Consider the following 21,640-nt stretch of genomic DNA (forward strand, 5'->3'; position numbering starts at 1 on the left):
TGATGACCTCGAATTGAGTGTCGAAAAATTTCTGGCAAATAAAAAGGCCGAGTGTGACAATACACATCGTGTGTCTAAAAAAGCATTTATCATCGAGTTGTATACAACGTTTACTTTACTGGTGAGGTAAAGTGGCTATTCCCTCACAAGTGAAAACATTTTCCCTCGCTCGTAAAGTAAAACGTTATACTTTACACGTGAAATAATTTGATATCTCGTATCCAGATGAGTAAAAGTATCCGAGGGCTTCAGCCCGAATATCAAATTACTTCACTGGTATAGTAATGTACTATTTTCGCAATAAAGGCGGAAGGTCCTACTTTTCGTCACTTGTTGCGAAAACATTTTTAATCTTATAATCTGCTCATAACCATTAGGCTCTTTGATCTACTTTGAAGAATAATTTGTTTAAACGCACCTTCAGAAATATCTGTCGTATAAAGTTGCTCTTTGATCGTTAAAAAATCTGTCCTGGTGACTGTTGATAGTGCGTTCGCTTGACCCACCCACACACTAACACACTGACTTCAACCCATGCCCATTGACGATATGGTCAATTACATTTTAAACTAAATTGTGTTGAACGAAAAGTCAATCTTAAGGATTTTTTCGACCGCGACTACAACAAAGTGTATAAAACAAATTCTTGGGAAAATGGTAGAATATCAATGTTAAAAGACAAACTTATAATGTAAGTAGCGACAACGGTCTCGATGTTTCTATGAGACATTATAACAGGAATGTTAGCGCAAAAGTGCTAATGTAGATTTCTACAGGACTCCGGAATACGTTTGAACTTAATAACATCAAATAAATAACCATAAAATAGTAATTTTCGACTTACATCATAGACATCACGGAAATAGTAGAAGTAGTTTACTATATTCTTCGACGATGCTTCCTGAAACATAATAGTTAACGCTATTGAAATGGAAAATGAATCAGTCAGGTTTCTAGAAAAAAGTGGCAGACTACAGATTTTAATTTTTACTTGTGGGGTAAAGTAAAAAAATGTTCACGTCGCCAAAACTCCACCTACTTAACAAAATTACTTCTTTTTTACGCTTACCGACTTATACTTTCTCTCGGATCGTAAGAGAAAGTCTATTTTTATCATTTGTCCCATTGGTAAGTAACTTAACTGAGAACCAGGAACCAATTTTTACAACCGTTGTATAGCTGTGTAGTATTGACTTTATGGGCGAGTGTCTTTTGATGATAATTCTTGTAAATGCAATTCGCTTATCGACTAATGCTTGTATCAGTCAGCGATATGATTGGTGTGCAGAAAACTTCTGCAATAGTAAGCGAAAGTAAGCACACAGCGAAATATTATGGTGTACGTAGATGTCTTAGCGTCAAACCTTAGTAGTCAGTAGATTGTTTCCACATACCCCTGAAACTTCATGATGAAGGCTAATCGTAACCCAAAGGTCCTTGTGTAGTCAGAAAGTGAAAAAAACGCGATTACCGAATCAAGTTGCTCAAAAGTGAACTTGAGAGCTTGCTTGTGTCATATAATTGTTTTCAAATTAATGAATTGCATAGCTGCAGGGAAAGCGAATTTCACCAAAAAAATGAATGAAAATGAACCAAAAATACGGGACATGTAATTGATCATTTTCGCAGGGGCGTATGGACAGGTAGTAATAGTAGATTAAATTAGGTGCTGTGGAAATAATTCATTGCATAAATTTGTGATACGAGCGGAAATCACAAGTGTGTTTTTAAGCCACAAGGTTTGAAAACTATTTTTTGACAAGTGTAGAGTTCACCCGGATCACAAAAAAAAACAGTTGTCGTGTTGTCGAAGCGAGGTGCTTAAAGCATACGCGTGAGTTCGCGAGTATCACAATTGATCACAAGTTATGAAATACTTCCATCGCTCCCAAGGTATGCTATTTTAATGTCTGTCTCAAAATTGTTGTTACAAGTACATTAATTTGCACCACGAGGCCTTCGCTTGTCCAAAAGAAAGTATTTTACAAAAAACGGAACAAAACAAATCTTTTGCTGCATTAAGACGTTTACAAACTAGTATTGTGCACTTACAAAATCAGATCACACTTCATCATAGTTATTTATGTATCAAGAATCGCATGGATGTATTTTATCGCACTAGATGTCAGATTCAGGCATACGTTTAGTGTTGCATACAACGTTTTATGCAATGAAGACAATCGAATAAATACCGAAGATAATCTTAGTGTGGGGTATTTTTGATTTTGTTTGGGATTTAGTGTAGCGATTAAGTTTTTAGTGACTTGAAGTGAATAGTTATAAATAAATAAGTAAAAGTGTTGCGAAAAATAGGTGAAAAATGCATTATTTGAATTGTTTGCTCGTGTTCATTCGAAAGATTGAAAGCATTTTGCTGGAATAAATATGGCCGACAATTCTAATTCTGTGTTTTGTAAATTGTTTTTTGAAACATTTTTAAGACATTTTCTTGCTATAGAAACATTCACTTCAAGTCACACCGTTGCAAAATTTATGCTCATCAACCTTAAAGCCTTAAAATATGAAACAACATTTTTGAGGTGTATGTAATGGCCATTCCCGTTCTAGGTAGGTAATGACCATTACTTATAAGAACTGTCAAATAAATACCCCAACATGTAATGAACAATTTCCAAGGGAGGCAGATGTACGTGTAACAACAAGTTTCCATATGGCATGGGACAGTCATTAAATAAACATACACATACACAATGACTATCAACATTGTTTTAATTAAAAGTAAAAGAAAAACAAATAGTAAATTGACTTGTAACAAACACAAAGCAGGCAGTTTATATGTGGCTCGGGAGTTCGTGAGCAAAATATATCCGCTCATTTTGTTGGACAATCGGAACATGAATTTAACACGAAATTAGAAATTTCATTTCGGCCTTTTTTCTGTCCCCACTGGAATAAGAAATTGTCTACTTTCACGGTAAGTTGTGAGATTATTGATCATTTTAAATGAAAGTGTGAAATGTGAAAAAGTTTTAAAGTGTTCAAACTAAGGTTATGTAAATTTTCCTGTGATTTATTTACACCGTTTGCGCCGTGAAATGTTTCTGTTATGATTTGTCAATGTTAGAATTTAAAAAAGCATTGGAATATTTGACGCTAGCTTAAACATTCGAAACACACAAGCATAATACTTTCGATGAATGCACCGAAATTGCATTGCATTAGAAAGAAATCATCAAATTGGAAGTCATTTTGGGGCCGTAAATAACGTATTTACACCGAGTAAAGGCGATTTTTGACGCTCTCCTCCGGTTGCGTACGCTTTTTATATATTAAAAGTTTAAATTTTAGACGTTTTAGACATTTTTGTAATTTTTTTGTGACGAGTTACGGGCAAGGCTGTATTCTTGGGAAGATCACGCAGATCGCCATTTTATTATATACGTGGGATCACACAAAACAGAATCCACCTACTATGAAGTTGTCAAATTTAAGACTCCACCTATATGAAAATGTCAAATTTTGTGTTTCTCACCAGCGTATCTGCATCTTCGAGACCTCCCCAAATATATAGCCTTGGCTACGGGTACCACAGATTGTGGTGAATAAACTATTTCTGTCAATATGTAGAAAACATCCTTACCTCTAGCACGCATTCGAGCTTTTTTTCGTCAAATCCGTAAGCGATTGGTATTTCAACTCCCATCACCTATCAGTATTATACAACTTAATTAGTCAAGAAATTAAAGTTCTATGAACGATGTAAATACACTCGCGGAATTTTGAAAACCGACACATTTTCTGTTTTGTGGTTTATTGGTTTTTTTGTGAATTTTGCATGTATTTTTATATGGAGAAATCAGAAACTCAAGTAAAAGACATGAACAGAAAATGTGTTTGGTTTCAAAATTCCGTGCTTGTAGAACAAAACGTTCATTTATGATCATAAGTTGTGTCCCTCTATTCATTAAAAAGTTCATTTATAATTAGTTTCGTCGACTATTTCAACTAAGGTAATTGTATTGGGTTGGTAATTGGGTCAAATAAATTATGAGAAAATTAAATGATTCCATTGATTTAATAGAATTAACAGATAAGCTAGGCATGAATATGTGAATTAAGTTGCATATGTTTTGAATCGTAAAATTATGCGAGATCTGACTCAAATCTGAATGAACTAGCTTCAATGGTTTATGAGGTTAAGTAAGTAGAGTCCGTATTTCATAAAAACAATAAGGCCTGAGCGATTCGAACAATTTGGTTGATTCTAAGAGTTCACCTGAGTTAAGGGAAGATACAAATTCAAACTTACATCTCTCTTCGAACAGCCATTACCATCGCAGATTACTTCACCAGCACCATCAAAGCTGCTCTTCGGATTTGATTCAGGCATGCATTCATTCGGACGGCCGTTTCGATCGTAGCTCAATGTGCCGACATAGTGGCTCTTTGGATTGGATTCAGACGAAAAGTGTGGTTCATTCGGACAGCTACTCCGGTCACAGCTCAATACACTACCGCTGTAGCTCTTCGTATTAGATTCACGTAAAATTTCGAATTCATTCGGACGGCCACTTCGGTCATTGCTCAATGTGCCGACATAGTGGCTCTTCAGATTGGATTCAGATGAAAAGTGGGGTTCATTCGGACAGCTACCCCGGTCACAGCTCAGTACACTACCGTTGTAGCTCTTCGTATTAGTGCCAACATAGTGGCTCTTCGGATTAGATTCAGACGAAAAGTGAGGTTCATTCGGACAGCTACTACGGTCGCAGCTCAATGCTCTACGCCAGCCGCTCTTCGGATTGGATTCAGGCAAGAATCCTGCTTTATTTGGGCGTCGGTTGTTGTAGCAAATGAATTCATCACCACGGCTGCTCTTCGGATTCGATTCAAATGAAATTTTGTCTTGCGACACCTATCAAAAAAGACACGATTGAGCAAAAAGTCATTACTACTTAACGAAGGTAAATTAGTGACGTTGATTCCAATGTATATACCACTTCGTAGGTTACCATTCTCAGTACCTTACTAATTCGTATACCAACGACATGACAATCCTTAATTAGAGAAGAAGTTTTGACTTACATTTGAATAACTGGTTTTATTTCTACTATAAGAAGACTCAGTAACGCTGAATGGTTTTGTTGCGATCGATTGGATTCTGGTTATGGATTTTTGATTTCCATTCAACCAACAAATACCATTTGGGCTTATGATTTCTTCGTATTGGTTACCTGGACATCTGAGGGTTGCATCGTGTGCCTTCGAAATAATAGAAGGAGCAAAATTGTATAAACAAACAACCAGGTAACACGGTTTTCACTTACATTCGTTGAGTCTATGGTGTTCTCGATGGATTTGCCCGAATTGTTCGAATCGTGAAGTTCCTAACAAATAATAGTCGGAGGTTGATTAAACTATGGTTTTATCACGTATGTTGGTTTGGTTATACTTACATTTAATTCATTGACAACACTTTCGAACTGCAAGAGTATATCTTTTACTTTTTTCATTTGCGAAGAAAAAACTGTTTTTTTCGACTCCATGTCGACTCGATTTTACTTGCACGTTATAAGTCTAAGGCTACTATAGATCATTGCAAATAGTGAAATTGTGAGAGTCTGTTCACTTTATCGATAAGTTACGATGCCTCAATTTCATTTTCAATGATAAAATATTCGATTTTAATGACTTGTGAAAGCATAACCCAGCTAAGTTAATTGAAAGCGCTGGTAGAGAAATTGCTTCCACTACGATTACAGTAGTGTTTGTATGGGTCGTAGTCAATATGCAAAAGTTGTCATTCATCGTTTCTATAAATGAACTGAATACAATTTTGCTTAAGAATCTATTAAGCATTTTAACATAATGCATATTTGTCTATGAAGTGTATTTTTGTGTTTCAATACTGACAAATAAACGTCGAAAATCCTATAAGGAATTTATGTGTGAGAACTTAACTTTAGCTTTCCGCTTATGTGACATTTCGTCAAAACAGTTGATTACATTAAGTTACATAAATGACCGATTTTGATATACGAGCCGAGCTTACAAGTGTGGTTCTAAGAGCCATACCACATCGAAACTTTTTGTCATGAAGTGACAGTTTTGACATTGAAATTTTTGACGTTGGCATTTTTGACATCTGAAAAAATTTCGTCATAATCTCAATGTAAAACGTGAGCTGTACACAAAACTTGTCTTTAAACAATTAATTTTGAACAATATTGCAGTGTTATCGTAAATATTACAATAAGACTTCTATAACACTGCAATATTGTTCAAAACTTTGGAAACTGTTACTTTGACGAACGAGTGTAGAGTTTTCATATCCGAGCCGAAGGCAGGTTGCTTAAAATCACAAGAATAAATTCGCGAGTTCACAAAATTGTTCCGAATGTAATGAATTAAGAAGCACCTAATGTTTATTGTTTTGTTACCTATCCCCTCCAAAAATTAGTGTACAATCCAATTTAAAACAGTATTGTCGCATTGAAAAAGAACACCAAACTAAGGCTTCTAAACGGGTCGTGTCAACCGTCAACCCGTTTTTGACCTGTTAACGCCATTGCAGGTCTGACCCTACAACCCTCGGATGACTCGTTAATATATATTACACATTTGTCACGAAGAAGTCGAGACTTGCCGAGACTGATAGTGACCAGTGTGTACTCTATTTTATCACATAAGCGAAAACGAGACAACAACATAGACCTGAAATGTAATTTTTGAATTAAACTTCTAGTGAAGTAATTTTGACATCCGAACACCGCGCTTTCTTCGGCAAAGTGTCAGAGTTTTTAGAATACAGTAAGGGTGAAATGGTCAAAAGTTGGAAAAGTGTTACAGATTTAGACTTTTTAGCCCCGTACGAAGTACTGGGGGCTTATAAGATTAATATGCCGTTTGTAACACGTCGAATTGGAAGCAGACAGTAAGGGCAAAGCATTTGGTTATGTTCATAGATGACGAATCCGCAATAAAAAAAATGTCCGTCCGTCCGTCCGTCCGTCCGTCCGTCCGTCCGTCCGTCCGTCCGTGACCCCTCTAGCTTGAGTAAATCGCAACCTTTTTTCAAAATTCTTTTTTTCCCCGATTGGTATCGACAAAAGTAAGGTCAAGTTCGAAAATGGGCATGGTAGGGTCGGCCCTTCCAGAGCTAGGGCCCTATAGGTGTTTTTCAGTCTTTCGACGATATCTACCGAAATATGCACGCAATAGCTGCTTGTGATATATCAAATGAAAGGTATTGACGAGTAGAACAAAGTTGCTGAACATTGTTTTTGGGTAAGATGCAACGTGGGCTTGTTGGGAGGGCTCAAAGGTCGTTACTCGGCCCTAAGTGTTTTTTGCACATAAATCGAGTAAATCTCATCCGATTTTGCTAGTTTTAGTTTTTTATGGAAGGTAATTGAATACCGAAAAGAACGTGACGAAAAAAGTTTCAAATTAGGGCCCTTGGACTAAGGCCGCTACTCGGCCCTAAGTGTTTTTTGCACATAAATCGAGTAAATCTCATCCGATTTTGCTAGATTTAGTTTTTTATGGAGTCTAATTGAATACCGAATAGAATGATGGCGAAAAAAGTTTCAAAATTTGGGCCCTTGGACTAAGGCCGCTACTCGGCCCTAAGTGTTTTTTGCACATAAATCGAGTAAATCTCATCCGATTTTGCTAGTTTTTGTTTCATTTGAGAGATAATTGAATGACGAATAGAATGATGGCAAAAAAAGTTTCAAATTTGGGCCCTTGGACTAAGGCCGCTACTCGGCCCTAAGTGTTTTTTGCACATAAATTGAGTAAATCTCATCCGATTTTGCTAGATTTAGTTTTTTATGGAGTCTAATTGAATACCGAAAAGAACGTGGCGAAAAAAGTTTCAAATTTGGGCCCTTGGACTAAGGCCGCTACTCGGCCCTAAGTGTTTTTTGCACATAAATCGAGTAAATCTCATCCGATTTTGCTAGTTTTTGTTTCATTTGAGAGATAATTGAATGACGAATAGAATGATGGCAAAAAAAGTTTCAAATTTGGGCCCTTGCACTAAGGCCGCTACTCGGCCCTAAGTGCTTTTTGCACATAAATCGAGTAAATCTCAACCGATTTTGCTTGTTTTTGTTTCATTTGAGAGGTAATTGAATACCCAATGGAAAGTTGGCAAAAAATTTTGGGTTTCTAAAATAATGTCGTAAATTGTTGGTTTTATTTGAAAGGTACTTCGTACGGGCTTTCGTAATTGCGCTATGCGCAATTTTAAAAATGAACAGTTTCAGTAAATTTGACAATGCGCAACTTGACTTGCATTTTGGTAACATACGCATTAGAGGGTTGTGGACGTATTAGGGTTCCGAGCTTATTAGGGCTACGGACGTATAATGGTTGCGGACAAAATTGGATTACGGGTTGTACGGGGCTAAGTCGCAGCAAACGCTCCGACTGTTCTGATGCCTTGTTTTAAATGTGAACGGGAAATTGTGTGTGAAATGTCTGTCAGTAGATAAAAATGCATGAAATTATAGTTACAGGTATACAACAAAAAATTTTATTTCTGTATAAAATATTCTGCTAATTTTATTATCAAAGTTAATTGCTACCATTTTGCATACTAAATTTTTCTAATTAGTAGGACTAATATAGCAAAATGGGGCTTTTATATTCCCAAAAGCAATTGGCACTTGACACCTTCTGACAAAAGAATGACTTACGGGACAACAAAAGAAAATTTACAAAGCAAAGATCTCTTTCTGTCAAAATGTATGAACGAATTTAGTTTTTGTTGGCTCTAATTAAATCGTTGCCTTATGAGTTACTACATCCCTGGTTATTTTGTGTGTAATTTTAGTGCAAGCAATTAAAAAAAAATTATTTTGATTGTGTAAACATCAACGGAATTGAATAAACTCGATAAAACTGAAATCCTCCATATATTTTGAGAGAAATTTTCTTTGCGTTCTATACAATTTAGTGACAAGAAAACAACCTCTACAGTGCATCTCAAATGCCAATAGACTTTAAGCCAAATTTAGATCGTTTTCAACAAATTGTTTTACCCAAATACATTCAATTCAATCGAGATAAACATCATTGACATTAATTTTGTCATGCACGCGATCGATACAATTTTGGTTTCGAAAATTTGTCATTTCTGAGTCGAATTGCTTGCCGACTGGAAATATACATCAAGGTTCTTAAAGAGCAGATTAAAGCTGCGATCAGCAGTAAAAAAAATCATTCCGTTTTGTCTCCGTTTACTTGACAGATCGTCTTTAACGATAGAAAAGAGGCGTGGTTTACATAAACGGAAGCAAAACGCAGACTAAAAGGAATGATTTTTTCTGAGTGCGATTGCAGCTTAAAGAGTGCCTCATAGTCCTCCGTTTTTACTTCGTTTTGTCTCCGTATACATGACAGTCGATATTTCAAACAATGTGCTATATTGTATGAAATTTCAACTGTCACGTATATGGAGGCAAAACGTAGACAAAACGGATGACTGTGAATCCAACTTCAAGTCCAACTTAAGACACTTACGAAGGCGAGTGAAACACAAATTTTGACAATTTAGGCATGTTTTGTAGAAACGCCCTCTTACATATTGTATGAAAAGTCAACTTGAAAAAAAAAAATGTTACGTTGAAATCGTCATATAAAGTTGGCCTAGTTGCTCAAACCTAGTTGGCACCACAGGAAAATTTTGATGCAATCGTGATCAACTCAGAAGTGTCTTAACCTGTTCTTTCAGAATCTTGATATACATTTTCTGCCGCTGTAACTGACGTTTTGCGTAATTGCGTTGAATGTTCTTGTTTGTAAACAAATAAATTTTGCCCAGAAACTTAGTCGCAATAGTGCTGAATCTTTTCGTTTTAAGTATGTTCATTTTATTCTTCTAATTCAATTTTTAAAATTTCAAAGTGAACCACCCTCACCCTATGTCAAATAAATAGATTATAATCGTTTGACTAACGCGTCCATTTTGTGCATTTTGTGTGAACGTTGTGCGTTTAAATATAAATAATTTTTAAAAACATTCCTGTGTAAAAAGAGATATGGGTGATATTGACGAGAATACGCCGCCGATATATGTCTTACTACCGACGTGTCTTGAAACCGACACTGATGTATTCCTGGAAATTTTAAAAAGTGTGGTGCTTCACACACGATTGCACGATAATTTTCACATACATTCTATAATATCGGGAATGGATGGTGAAGTGTTTGAAGTTGATGTGGATGATTTGACCACCGATTGGAAAAACCTGACTTCACATTCGAGGAAAGTTAGGCAAAGTAAACTGCTCGGTTATTGGGCCGCACGAAACTATCCTTTAATTGGCAAGAAGCTGATCGGAGCAGCTTGGCAACCCAGCAATACTTGTAATGTGCAAGTGAGTGAACCAATGGAAATCGCGAAAGACAGAATTGACGAAATTGTTGCGAAAAAGTTGCAAATTCGGATTATTGAGTTGAATGTATGCAGAGGTACTTCAAAAAAGCTAAACTACTTTGTACGAGCCCCAATAGGCCTAAACGGAGGCAACGTAGTCGCGCTATCATCAAAGATGAAGGCATTCGACATTAAAAGCGAGTTCGTTGCTGAGTGTTGGAACGCATTGAAAGTTGGGGTCTTCCCGTCAAATATTATGGTATAAGATCTTTGGATGAAATTTGGTTACACGTGAAAACTTAAGTCCAATACTTTTACAGCAACAAATGGATGCTGCTATCCGTACATCTCACATGCCAGTCGAACGACACCGAATTATTCGGGAAAATGGTGGTAAGAAAATCATTTGAATTAGTTCGACTCTCTTTACCTACGTACCTACTGAAAATCAGAAACCTGAAAATGTATTTCAACGTAATTTTAGTAATTGAGGGAAGGTCTATTGATCGTGCTTATTTAAAGTATATTTTCGGTTGGCGTGAGTAAATTCCCGATGTCTTATGGCCGTCCGCGTAGACTCTAAAAGGGTTATTTTACCGTTAATAATTTTTGAAGAGACTACAACCGCTGCTGTACATTGCGGTGTCGATTGTCTTTTCTATAGCAAGTTGAAACATTTTCGTTGATTTTTTTGCAATGTGGATTCTGTTGCGCTAGTGCTGTGAGCATACTGATTTCATTTTCGAAAGAATTAAAACACTTTGTTTCATGGGAAATTCTTAGTGCATTGTGCGAATTTGCATTTTCATATTTACTTCACTGCACTAGCCCCGTGATTTGTACTATATATTTGTTGACATAGTTCATACATAAATTTGATGACTAACGCATCATATCTACACATTCAATGGCATTTTTTTTGGCTATTTTTGTTTTGCGGATTGACATCATTTTCTAGTTTCCGAAATCAGTTTGAGTACTAAATGCTCATTTTTACTCAAAGAGTCAGTATATGCTGATCTGTTTTAGTATTGTCGTTCCAACTGTCCTCATTTAGTCAAAATATATCCAATATATCCAAAGCTGTAAGCTTTTTGTTATTTATCTATCTTTTAGATCAATCAAGCGCTGAGGTCACAAATTCTAGATCATCACTCCATGTCTCAGGGATGCCACCATGCAATGTAGTGTTGACCGAGATCACCTCGAGTGCATCAAGTATTAACGTTGCCGGCAAACCGAAAGCAATTCCAAGCGCAAAGCGTAAACGGTGTGTAACTCCGAATGGTTCGAAATCGGCTTTCATACATGACAAAACAAATATGGGTGAGTACGTTTTCAGAGATATAGGAGCTAAATCCGATTATGAACGTCACATCTGCGATTAATGGCACTATTCTTTCGTATAAACAATAATCGTTTAAAACGCCACCGCTTTATGGTCTTCTATACCTTTTAAACAAAAAAAAAACACTAGTTCAAGGCACAGCTTACCCTTACTTACAATCCTGTAATCCAATTTTAAGAAAAACAAGGCATCAGAACAGTCGGAGCGTTTGCTGCGACTTAGCCCCGTACGACCCGTAATCCTATTTCGTCCGTAACCATAATACGTCCGTAGCCGTAATACGCCCGGAACCCTAATACGTCCACAACCCTCTAATGCGTATGTTACCAAAATGCAAGTCAAGTTGCGCATTGTCAAATTTACTGAAACTGTTCATTTTTAAAATTGCGCATAGCGCAATTACGAAAGCCCGTACGAAGTACCTTTCAAATAAAACCAACAATTTACGACATTATTTTAGAAACCCAAAATTTTTTGCCAACCTTCCATTGGGTATTCAATTACCTCTCAAATGAAACAAAAACTAGCAAAATCGGATGAGATTTACTCGATTTATGTGCAAAAAACACTTAGGGCCGAGTAGCGGCCTTCATCCAAGGGCCCAAATTTGAAACTTTTTTTGCCATCATTCTATTCGACATTCAATTATCTCTCAAATGAAACAAAAACTAGCAAAATCGGATGAGATTTACTCGATTTATGTGCAAAAAACACTTAGGTCCGAGTAGCGGCCTTAATCCAAGGGCCCAAATTTGAAACTTTTTTTGCCATCATTCTATTCGACATTCAATTATCTCTCAAATGAAACAAAAACTAGCAAAATCGGATGAGATTTACTCGATTTATGTGCAAAAAACACTTAGGACCGAGTAGCGGCCTTAGTCCAAGGGCCCAAATTTGAAACTTTTTTTGCCATCATTCTATTCGGCATTCATTTATCTCTCAAATGAAACAAAAACTAGCAAAATCGGATGAGATTTGCTCGATTTATGTGCAAAAAACACTTAGGGCCTAGTAACGACCTTTGAGCTCTCCCAACAAACCCAAAAACAATGTTCAGCAACTTTGTTCTACTCGTCAATACCTTTCATTTGATATATCACAAGCAGCTATTGCGTGCGTATTTCGGTAGATATCGTCGAAAGACTGAAAAACACCTATAGGGCCCTACCATGCCCATTTTCGAACTTGACCTTACTTTTGTCGATACCAATCAGGGAAAAAAAGAATTTTGAAAAAAGATTGTGATTTACTCAAGCTAGAGGGGTCACGGACGGACGGACGGACGGACATTTTTTTTTATTGCGAATTCGTCATCTATGAACATAACCAAATGCTTTGCCCTTACTGTCTGCTTCCAATTCGACGTGTTACAAACGGCATATTAATCTTATAAGCCCCCAGTACTTCGTACGGGGCTAAAAATTGAGAATTGATTTGAAAAATGGTGTATTAATATTTTCAGATGTACTGCGAGGTGAAGTCTGTGAAATGAGAAAAGATATTCAGAATTTAACCAAATGCGTTAGATTGAATGGTATTGGCAATGAAAACGATTCAGAACGATTTCATTTAGTCGTTTTCAAACAGAAGGATTCCGAAATATCCGAGCTGAAAAGTTCTATTGTGAAATTAGAGAAAGAAAAAGACCAATATGAGCATGAACAACGGAATTTAAATGGTGAAATTGCGGCTAAATCTGATCTTGTCAGCGCATTGGAGAAAGCGTTAGATTCCAGTTCAAAATTGCATGGGAAAATGGAAGAGGAATCGAATACTCTTATTCAAAATTTGTCCGCTTCCAATCAACGTAACTGTGAATTGAGAGACACGAATGAAAAGCTTCACGAAGAGCTGAAGTGTGCAAGGATTCATTCGGCCAACATGGAGTCAAATTTGAAGGATTTGCTACTTAAAATATCCGCAGCTGAGAAAATTAATGCCGAAATGGCCGAAACGAATGAAAAACTCAAAGAAAATTTGAACACCGCGAACGATCATTTTACCAATATGGAGCAACACTTGCAGTGCCAAATTCATGACTTGCTTCAGAAGTCATCCGCTGCTGTTCAAACTAACATCGAATTGACCGACAAGAATAGGAATCTTCAAGATGAGCTGGTTAAAGTAAAAATTGAACTGAAGAAAAACGAAAAACTGAGCGAAAATCTGGACGACTTACGAACCCGTTCAAACACTTTAATTGGCGAGTTCAAAGATCGAATTGAAGAATCTGATAAATTAAATGTTGCGTTGGATTCTCAAAATAAGAAACTTCAAGAAGAGCTTCGTTCGTTCAGACAAGATGCTGGCAAAGATAAAACCAACCGCCCAGAAACGTACATTCAAACCGATCGAAAAGATGCTCACGATGGTTACGATGAGGTAGATTGTTACAATATTATTTTTGAAAAAATATTTCGAAATTGCAGAATTCAAAAATTTATTTAACAATAAAATTTTAGGGTGTGTTGCGAAAACAAAACATGGATTGCAATGAAGCAGAGGACATGGATTGCAATGAAGCAGAGGATGACAGTTTTGAGAAAAACCCGCCTGAATCAGTGAGCATATTTTTTATCTTTAATTTTCAAACAGAACAACAATTCACTGATTAGAAAGTGATTACTAAGAATTAGTACAAATATTCGATTACCAACATATTGACCAGAATATTTTCAATCTACTCAACAACTTCGAGGTCTTCTTCTTCCTCGTTTTTATCTTTGCATACGCGACTAATATTTGCAAAGATTTTACTGATTTTTAGTTAACTTTAAGGGTCAGAGTTACATTTATTTTACGCAAATGGAGACTATTCGCAGTTCCTGCAAATAGTGCTTAATGGAAACTATTCGCAGGAACTGTATATATAGTGTTTCATGGAGACTATTCGCAAAACGTTTTTCTTATAAATGGGGAAATTTGAGTTCAGAAATGAATGGGAAATTACAGTCAGTATATATCTGTCAAGACTTTTCAATGAATTTTTGTGCACGTTGCTGTTTCGTAATTCTTTTGGACAGATTTCATTTTTTGACGCTCGCTTTGCGTTTCTTTTCTATCGCAGTCAACTTTGATCCTTTGCGTCGACCTCGGCGTCGACAAATCGGCTTACTGTCAGGAATCATAATCTTGGGAATTTTTATATTGTCAATGCTGGACAATATCGCAATAGGCTGACTGTAACTGAATGTACTTTGTTGAATTTCAATATTTTTCGACGTGAACACTTCATTCTCTTTGTCGATTTAATTCTATCTTATTCTAAAAAAAGTCTGTTCCTCCTTTAAAGTTTGTTCATCTTTAGAAAGAACAATTTCAGATTTATCAGAGTTTTAAAAGTCATTAATGTTCGCAGTCAATTAACTTCCTCCCGGTCTATGATATTTTGGGCCGAAATTTGAATTCGCTATGGGATTTTCAAATTTTGGGCCAAAATATCATAACCTGGAAACATTTTATTGACTGGGAACATCGATGACGTTTAGAACTCTAAAAAACATCAAATATGTTTCCAACTAAAAAGAACACACTGTATTCCAAAGTTTGAATGATTTTTTAAAGGAATTTAAAAAGCAGTTTTTTGAAATAAGATACAAAACGTTTGTGACTTGTGACACCATCATCTATATTCTATATTCTAACTATAATTTTGAATAATATTCTCCATGAAACACTACTGGCAGATAAGGCGCATTGCATAACGAATACGTTGTATCGTTTTGCGCCGCGCAGTTACCGCGAATAGTCTCCATGAAGCACAATTTGCAAGAACTTATTTCGTTTATTTTACCGTCTGGACGCGTTTTCCATCGATTGTCGTTGTTTATAATATCGTTCTCCTGCAGCGTTAGCCCGAATTGCTATTGTCGTTGTCGTATTTGGTCAGCCAATGGCTTCTTTTATGTGCCTCAAATATGCTAAGGACATGCGATACATTTTCACTGTGTCTATTCGCACGCGCGTGCGAAAATTATATTCGTATTTTTCATGGGCGCTCGATTTCGCGTGCGAATAGACAGTACTAGTAGGCTTAGCTATTCGCACGCGCGTGCGAATAGTTAAATCCAATGTGGAATGGCTATTCTCACGCGCGTGCGAATAGCATCAGCCATCAGCCATACATTTTCATCTCTTCTGATGTTAGATCTCTTCCAAACTTGTCATACATAGTCCAGCATTTTAAACCATAATTGAGCTCGGATCGTACTACCGTTGTATAGATTTTCCCCTACATACGTTTGTCGCACAATACTCCTGAATGTTCATTTAAGCCAGCCCACACTTAGGTTAGCCTATGATTCACGTTTTCATCGACAGAGATAATAGAGAATTATCGATTAATTCCAACAATTTTATATAATTAAGAATTCAACAAACATAACGTATGTTTTAGGTTGAAAGCGGAAACAATGCTTGCTCTTGGGACGAGGTAATTTTATTCTCACGAATAATATATTTTTATGTGAATGATCACTATCTTCAGGTGTTTGTATCGGATAATCCAGTCGTTCAGACATGTCGTCCAGTATTGCAGAAACAACGGTTCGGCTGGATGAAATTTCAACAATTTAAAAATGCCAAATTTTGCCCGGCATTCGTGTATCCAACCGATGACGATGGATTAGAACGCGCACAAAAGATAAAGGCAGACGGTTACATAACAGACAAAAAATCACCCTTCTGGGAATTCCATTTAGCATGGGAGTTGCCTGATGCCAAGAAGGACAGTGCAAACTCTATTGCGCTGAAGAAGTTTAATAAAACATTTGGGGCCTATTTTAAATAGACATCATGTAATGGTGTAATTGTGCCAAAATAATAATTAAACAAACTTCATTTAATTACTGACGTAATTGCGTAGAACATTAATTCAGCCTATCTATCAGAAGTGTTTACTTCTTAGTGGATTGACAGATCAAACAGAAAAGTAAAATACGGAGAATGAATTGCAATCTGCTACACTGATCTTAGTAAGATTCATTTCGTATCTTTGAATAATTTGATTATAACTCACTTCCGGAGAATTACGACACACTTCCCGATACTAAAAATTGAATGCCAGAGACTGCTAACTCACTTACAGTGACTTATAAATCACTTCCGGTGGGCTACAATTCACTTATGTTGAGTTATAACTCACTGCCGGTGACTTATAACTCACTGCCGGTGATTTATATGCTCATCCAACTCAACGATCTGTTCGTCATTGGAATCTATAAAATCGGGTGTAATAAAATGCAATGAACGCCTGGACCAGGTAGTGCTGTTCAGTTTCACAATAGTTGCATTTTGTCTGACTTCGGGAAGCATCTACCTTTAAACAGAAGTAAACATACAAATTGTAAATTGTTGTGCTAACGCTACCGGGTATTATGACATCGTCCGATAAAGTGACTGGCCAGCCGGAGGAATCAAAAAATGAAGAAAACGTCGAAACGAAAAGCTGTACTTCAAATCTAAGATGTGGCCAAATATGTACTTCCAGCTCAAACCCATTTTTTTATCGCAGCTGTAAGAGCATTGCATTTGCATATGGTTATAGATGACAAGCCCACAATAAAAATGTCTGGCTGTCGGTCTGTCGGTCTGTGTACACGATAACTTGAGTAAAACAAAACCAATTTAAAAAAAAAATAATCCATGGTAGGTAAAGACCTCAGACGAAAATGGGTGATTTTTGATCGACCCCTCCCGAGCTGGACGCAATTTTTAAGATGAATACTTTCTAGGTGGGCAATAATGTCAAGTACGCAATAGGGTTAGACGTAGTAGGATTATGGATGTATTAGGATTAAATACGTATTAGAGCTACGGACGTATAAGGGTTACAGACGCACTAGGATCACGTACGAAATAGATATACAGGTCGTACGGGGCTCAGTCGCAGCAAACGCTCCGACTGTTCTGCTGCGTTGTTTTTTTAGTGACAAGAAATCACGAGTCATGCGACTTAGGAAAGGAAATACACCGTCCTCTCTCGGTAGGATGTAAGACCATTCAAGAGCCAATTGAAAAGGGAATTATAGCGAACGCCGAGTTAAACGATTAATTTTTTTGAAATCACGGAATTCTATATCGGAAAAAAAATCTGACTAAAAATTATAACGTAGAACAGCTTTCTGCTTAGAATAATGTTCGTCGTGACTTTTTCGTATAACCTAAACATAAACTGTAGTTGTGTAACGGAGTGTCACGAAAGTTACATTCAGTCTGACTTTGGGAAGCTTAATAACTAAATTATGTTCAAAACTTAAAATACGGATTGAGAAAATGAAGAATGGAAACCAAGATTTGCTCGACATCATAGGATTTTCCGTTATTTCTAGAATACTATTTTTGTATTTGTATGTCCGCCAAATCTATGATCACTTGACTTAAGTGTTATCTTTTTGCTTTATTTGCCGATTACTTATAACTCACTGCTGGTGACTTATAATTCACTGCCGATGACTAACAGTCCACTGCCGGTGAGTTACAATTTACTGCCGGTGATTTATAATCCACTGCCTGTGACTAATAGTTCACTGTCGGTGACTTGCAATTCACTGTCGGTGACTTGCAGTTCACTGCCGGTTGACTTATAATTCACTGCCGAAGACTTATAGTTCACTGCAGGTGAGTTATAATTCACTGCTGGTGAGTTATAATTCGCTGCAGGTCAGTTATAAATCGCTGTCAGTGACTTACAATTTACTGTCGATGACTTACAGCTCACTGCCGAAGACATAGTTCACTGCCGGTGACTGATAATTCACTGCCGGTTAGTTATAATTCGCTGCCGGTGACTTACAATTTACTACCTGTGACTTATATTTAACTGCCGGTGACTTATAATTCACTGCTGAAGACCTATAGTTCACTGCCGGTGACTGATAATTCGCTGCCGGTGACTTATAATTCACGGACGAATACTTATAGTTCACTTCCGGGGACTAATAATTCGCTGCGCGAGACTGATAATTCACTGCCGGTGACTGATAATTCACTGCCGGTTAGTTATAATTCGCTGCCGGTGACTTACAATTTACTACCTGTGACTTATATTTAACTGCCGGTGACTTATAATTCACTGCTGAAGACCTATAGTTCACTGCCGGTGACTGATAATTCGCTGCCGGTGACTTATAATTAACTGTAGCTGACTTATAATTCACTGCCGAAGACCTATAGTTCACTGCCGGTAACTGATAATTCATTGCCGGTGACTTATAATTCACTGCCGAAGACCTGCAGTTCACTGCCGGTGAGTTATAATTCGCTGCCGGTGACTTACAATTTACTGCCGGTGACTTATAATTCACTACCGGTGACTTATAATTCACTCCTGGTGAGTTATAATTCGCTGCCGGTGACTCACAATTTACTGCCGGTGAGTTATAATTCGCTGTCGTTGACTCACAATTTACTGCCGGTGACTTATAATTCAATGCCGTTGACTGATAATTCACTGCCGGTGAGTTATATTTCGCTGCCGGTAACTGATAATTAACTGCCGGTGACTAATAATTAACTGCCGGTGACTAATAATTAACTGCCGGTGACTAATAATTAACTGCCGGTGACTAATAATTAACTGCCGGTGACTAATAATTAACTGCCGGTGACTTATAATTCACTGCCGAAGACCTATAGTTCACTGCCGTTGAGTTATAATTCGCTGCCGGTGAGTTATAATTCGCTGCCGGTGAGTTATAATTCGCTGCCGGTGACTTATAATTCACTGCCGAAGACCTATAGTTCACTGCCGGTGAGTTATAATTCGCTGCAGGTGACTGATAATTAACTGCCGGTGACTAATAATTAACTTCCGGTGACTAATAATTCACTGCCGAAGACCTATAATTCACTGCCGGTGATTTATAATTCACTGCCGGTGAGTTATAATTCGCTGCCGGTGAGTTATAATTCGCTGCCGGTGACTGATAATTCACTGCCGGTGACTGATAATTCACTGCCGGTGACTGATAATTCACTGCCGGTGACTGATAATTCACTGCCGGTGACTGATAATTCACTGCTGGTGACTGATAATTCACTGCCGGTGACTGATAATTCACTACCGGTGACTGATAATTCACTGCCGGTGAGTTATAATTCGCTGCCGGTGACTTACAATTTACTGCCGGTGACTTATAATTCACTGCCGAAGACCTATAGTTCACTGCCGGTGAGTTATAATTCGCTGCCGATGACTTACAATTTACTGCCGGTGACTTATAATTCACTGCCGAAGACCTATAGTTCACTGCCGGTGAGTAATAATTCGCTGCCGGTGACTGATAATTAACTGCCGGTGACTGATAATTAACTGCCGGTGACTAATAATTAACTGCCGGTGACTAATAATTCACTGCCGAAGACCTATAGTTCACTGCAGTTGAGTTATAATTCGCTGCCAGTGAGTTATAATTCGCTGCCGGTGAGTTATAATTCGCTGCCGGTGACTTACAATCTACTGCCGGTGACTGATAATTCACTGCCGGTGACTTTATAATTAACTGCCGGTGACTTATAATTCACTGCCGGTGACTTATAATTCACTGCCGGTGACTTATAATTCACTGCCGGTGAGTTATAATTCGCTGCCGGTGAGTTATAATTCACTGCCGGTGAGTTATAATTCGCTGCCGGTGAGTTATAATTCGCTGCCGGTGACTGATAATTCACTGCCGGTGACTGATAATTCACTGCCGGTGACTGATAATTCACTGCCGGTGACTGATAATAAACTGCCGGTGACTGATAATTCACTGCCGGTGAGTTATAATTCGCTGCCGGTGACTTACAATTTACTGCCGGTGACTTATAATTCACTGCCGAAGACCTATAGTTCACTGCCGGTGAGTTATAATTCGCTGCCGATGACTTACAATTTACTGCCTGTGAGTTATGATAATGACTAATAGGTAGCTATTTAAAATTTAAAATATGGAAAGTCCCATTGTTTTCCTCTGTTCTTCGTAGGACCGTCCTTGCAACGTTTGCGTTCAAACAATTGGTCCCCAAAACTACCTTTAAAAAAACTTTTTCTGACTGATTCAATCAAAAATATATCAAAATAGCATCATCCATCGCTGAGTTAAATTTTATTTTGTAAAATGGATCAAGACTGAAACATTAAGACATCAAACTTAAAATTTTGCAGTACACGTAGAGAAAATAAAGTCGAATTTAGTTCCCGAGCATAGGTCGTAGCATACATTTTCTGACTGATTCAATTAAAAATATATCAAAATAGCATCATTCATCGCTGAGTTAATTTTCATTTTGTAAAATGGATCAAGACTGAAACATTAAGACATCAAACTTAAAATTTTGCAGTACACGTAGAGAAAACATTTAGTTCCCGAGCATAGGTCGTAGCATACATTTTCTGACTGATTCAATCAAAAATATATCAAAATAGCATCATCCATCGCTGAGTTAAATTTTATTTTGTAAACTGGATCAAGACTGAAACATCAAGACATCAAACTTAAAATTTTGCAGTACACGTAGAGAAAACAAAGTCGAATTTAGTTCCCGAGCATAGGTCGTAGCATACATTTTCTGACTGATTCAATTAAAAATATATCAAAATAGCATCATCCATCTCTGAGTTAAATTTTATTTTGTAAAATGGATCAAGACTGAAACATCAAGACATCAAACTTAAAATTTTGCAGTACACGTAGAGAAAACAAAGTCGAATTTAGTTCCCGAGCATAGGTTGTAGCATACATTTTCTGACTGATTCAATCAAAAATATATCAAAATAGCATCATCCATCGCTGAGTTAAATTTTATTTTGTAAAGTGGATCAAGACTGAAACATTAAGACATCAAACTTAAAATTTTGCAGTACAACGTAGAGAAAAGAAATTTGAATTTAGTTCCCGAGCATAGGTCGTAGCATATATTTTCATTCGGTCTTAGTTCAGAGAAGTGAGTTTAAGCAT

The 21,640-nt window shown here is 37.2% G+C and overlaps 1 protein-coding gene across 1 annotated transcript; it reads left to right on the forward strand.

Moving 5' to 3' along the window:
* The first annotated feature begins 9,919 nt into the window (after nucleotides 1–9,919).
* Nucleotides 9,920–16,556, forward strand: LOC119067043. The gene is made up of 7 exons (XM_037169787.1): nucleotides 9,920–10,607; nucleotides 10,669–10,741; nucleotides 11,465–11,674; nucleotides 13,162–14,081; nucleotides 14,162–14,260; nucleotides 16,096–16,131; nucleotides 16,186–16,556. Exons 1-7 carry the CDS (start codon nucleotides 10,011–10,013, stop codon nucleotides 16,486–16,488), a joined length of 2,238 nt encoding a protein of 745 aa, XP_037025682.1. The 5' UTR covers nucleotides 9,920–10,010; the 3' UTR covers nucleotides 16,489–16,556.
* Nucleotides 16,557–21,640: the final 5,084 nt, after the last annotated feature.

The sequence above is a fragment of the Bradysia coprophila genome (assembly GCF_014529535.1).
Source record: "Bradysia coprophila strain Holo2 chromosome X unlocalized genomic scaffold, BU_Bcop_v1 contig_117, whole genome shotgun sequence".
NCBI lineage: Eukaryota > Metazoa > Arthropoda > Insecta > Diptera > Sciaridae > Bradysia > Bradysia coprophila.

Bases quoted from the DNA above. Each gene is read 5' to 3' on its own strand.
- LOC119067043 (XM_037169787.1), top strand. From the start codon at position 10,011: ATGGGTGATATTGACGAGAATACGCCGCCGATATATGTCTTACTACCG. The intron at 10,742-11,464 runs GTAAGAAAATCA...TCTATCTTTTAG, and splicing joins AATTATTCGGGAAAATGGTG to ATCAATCAAGCGCTGAGGTC. The intron at 16,132-16,185 runs GTAATTTTATTC...CACTATCTTCAG, and splicing joins ATGCTTGCTCTTGGGACGAG to GTGTTTGTATCGGATAATCC.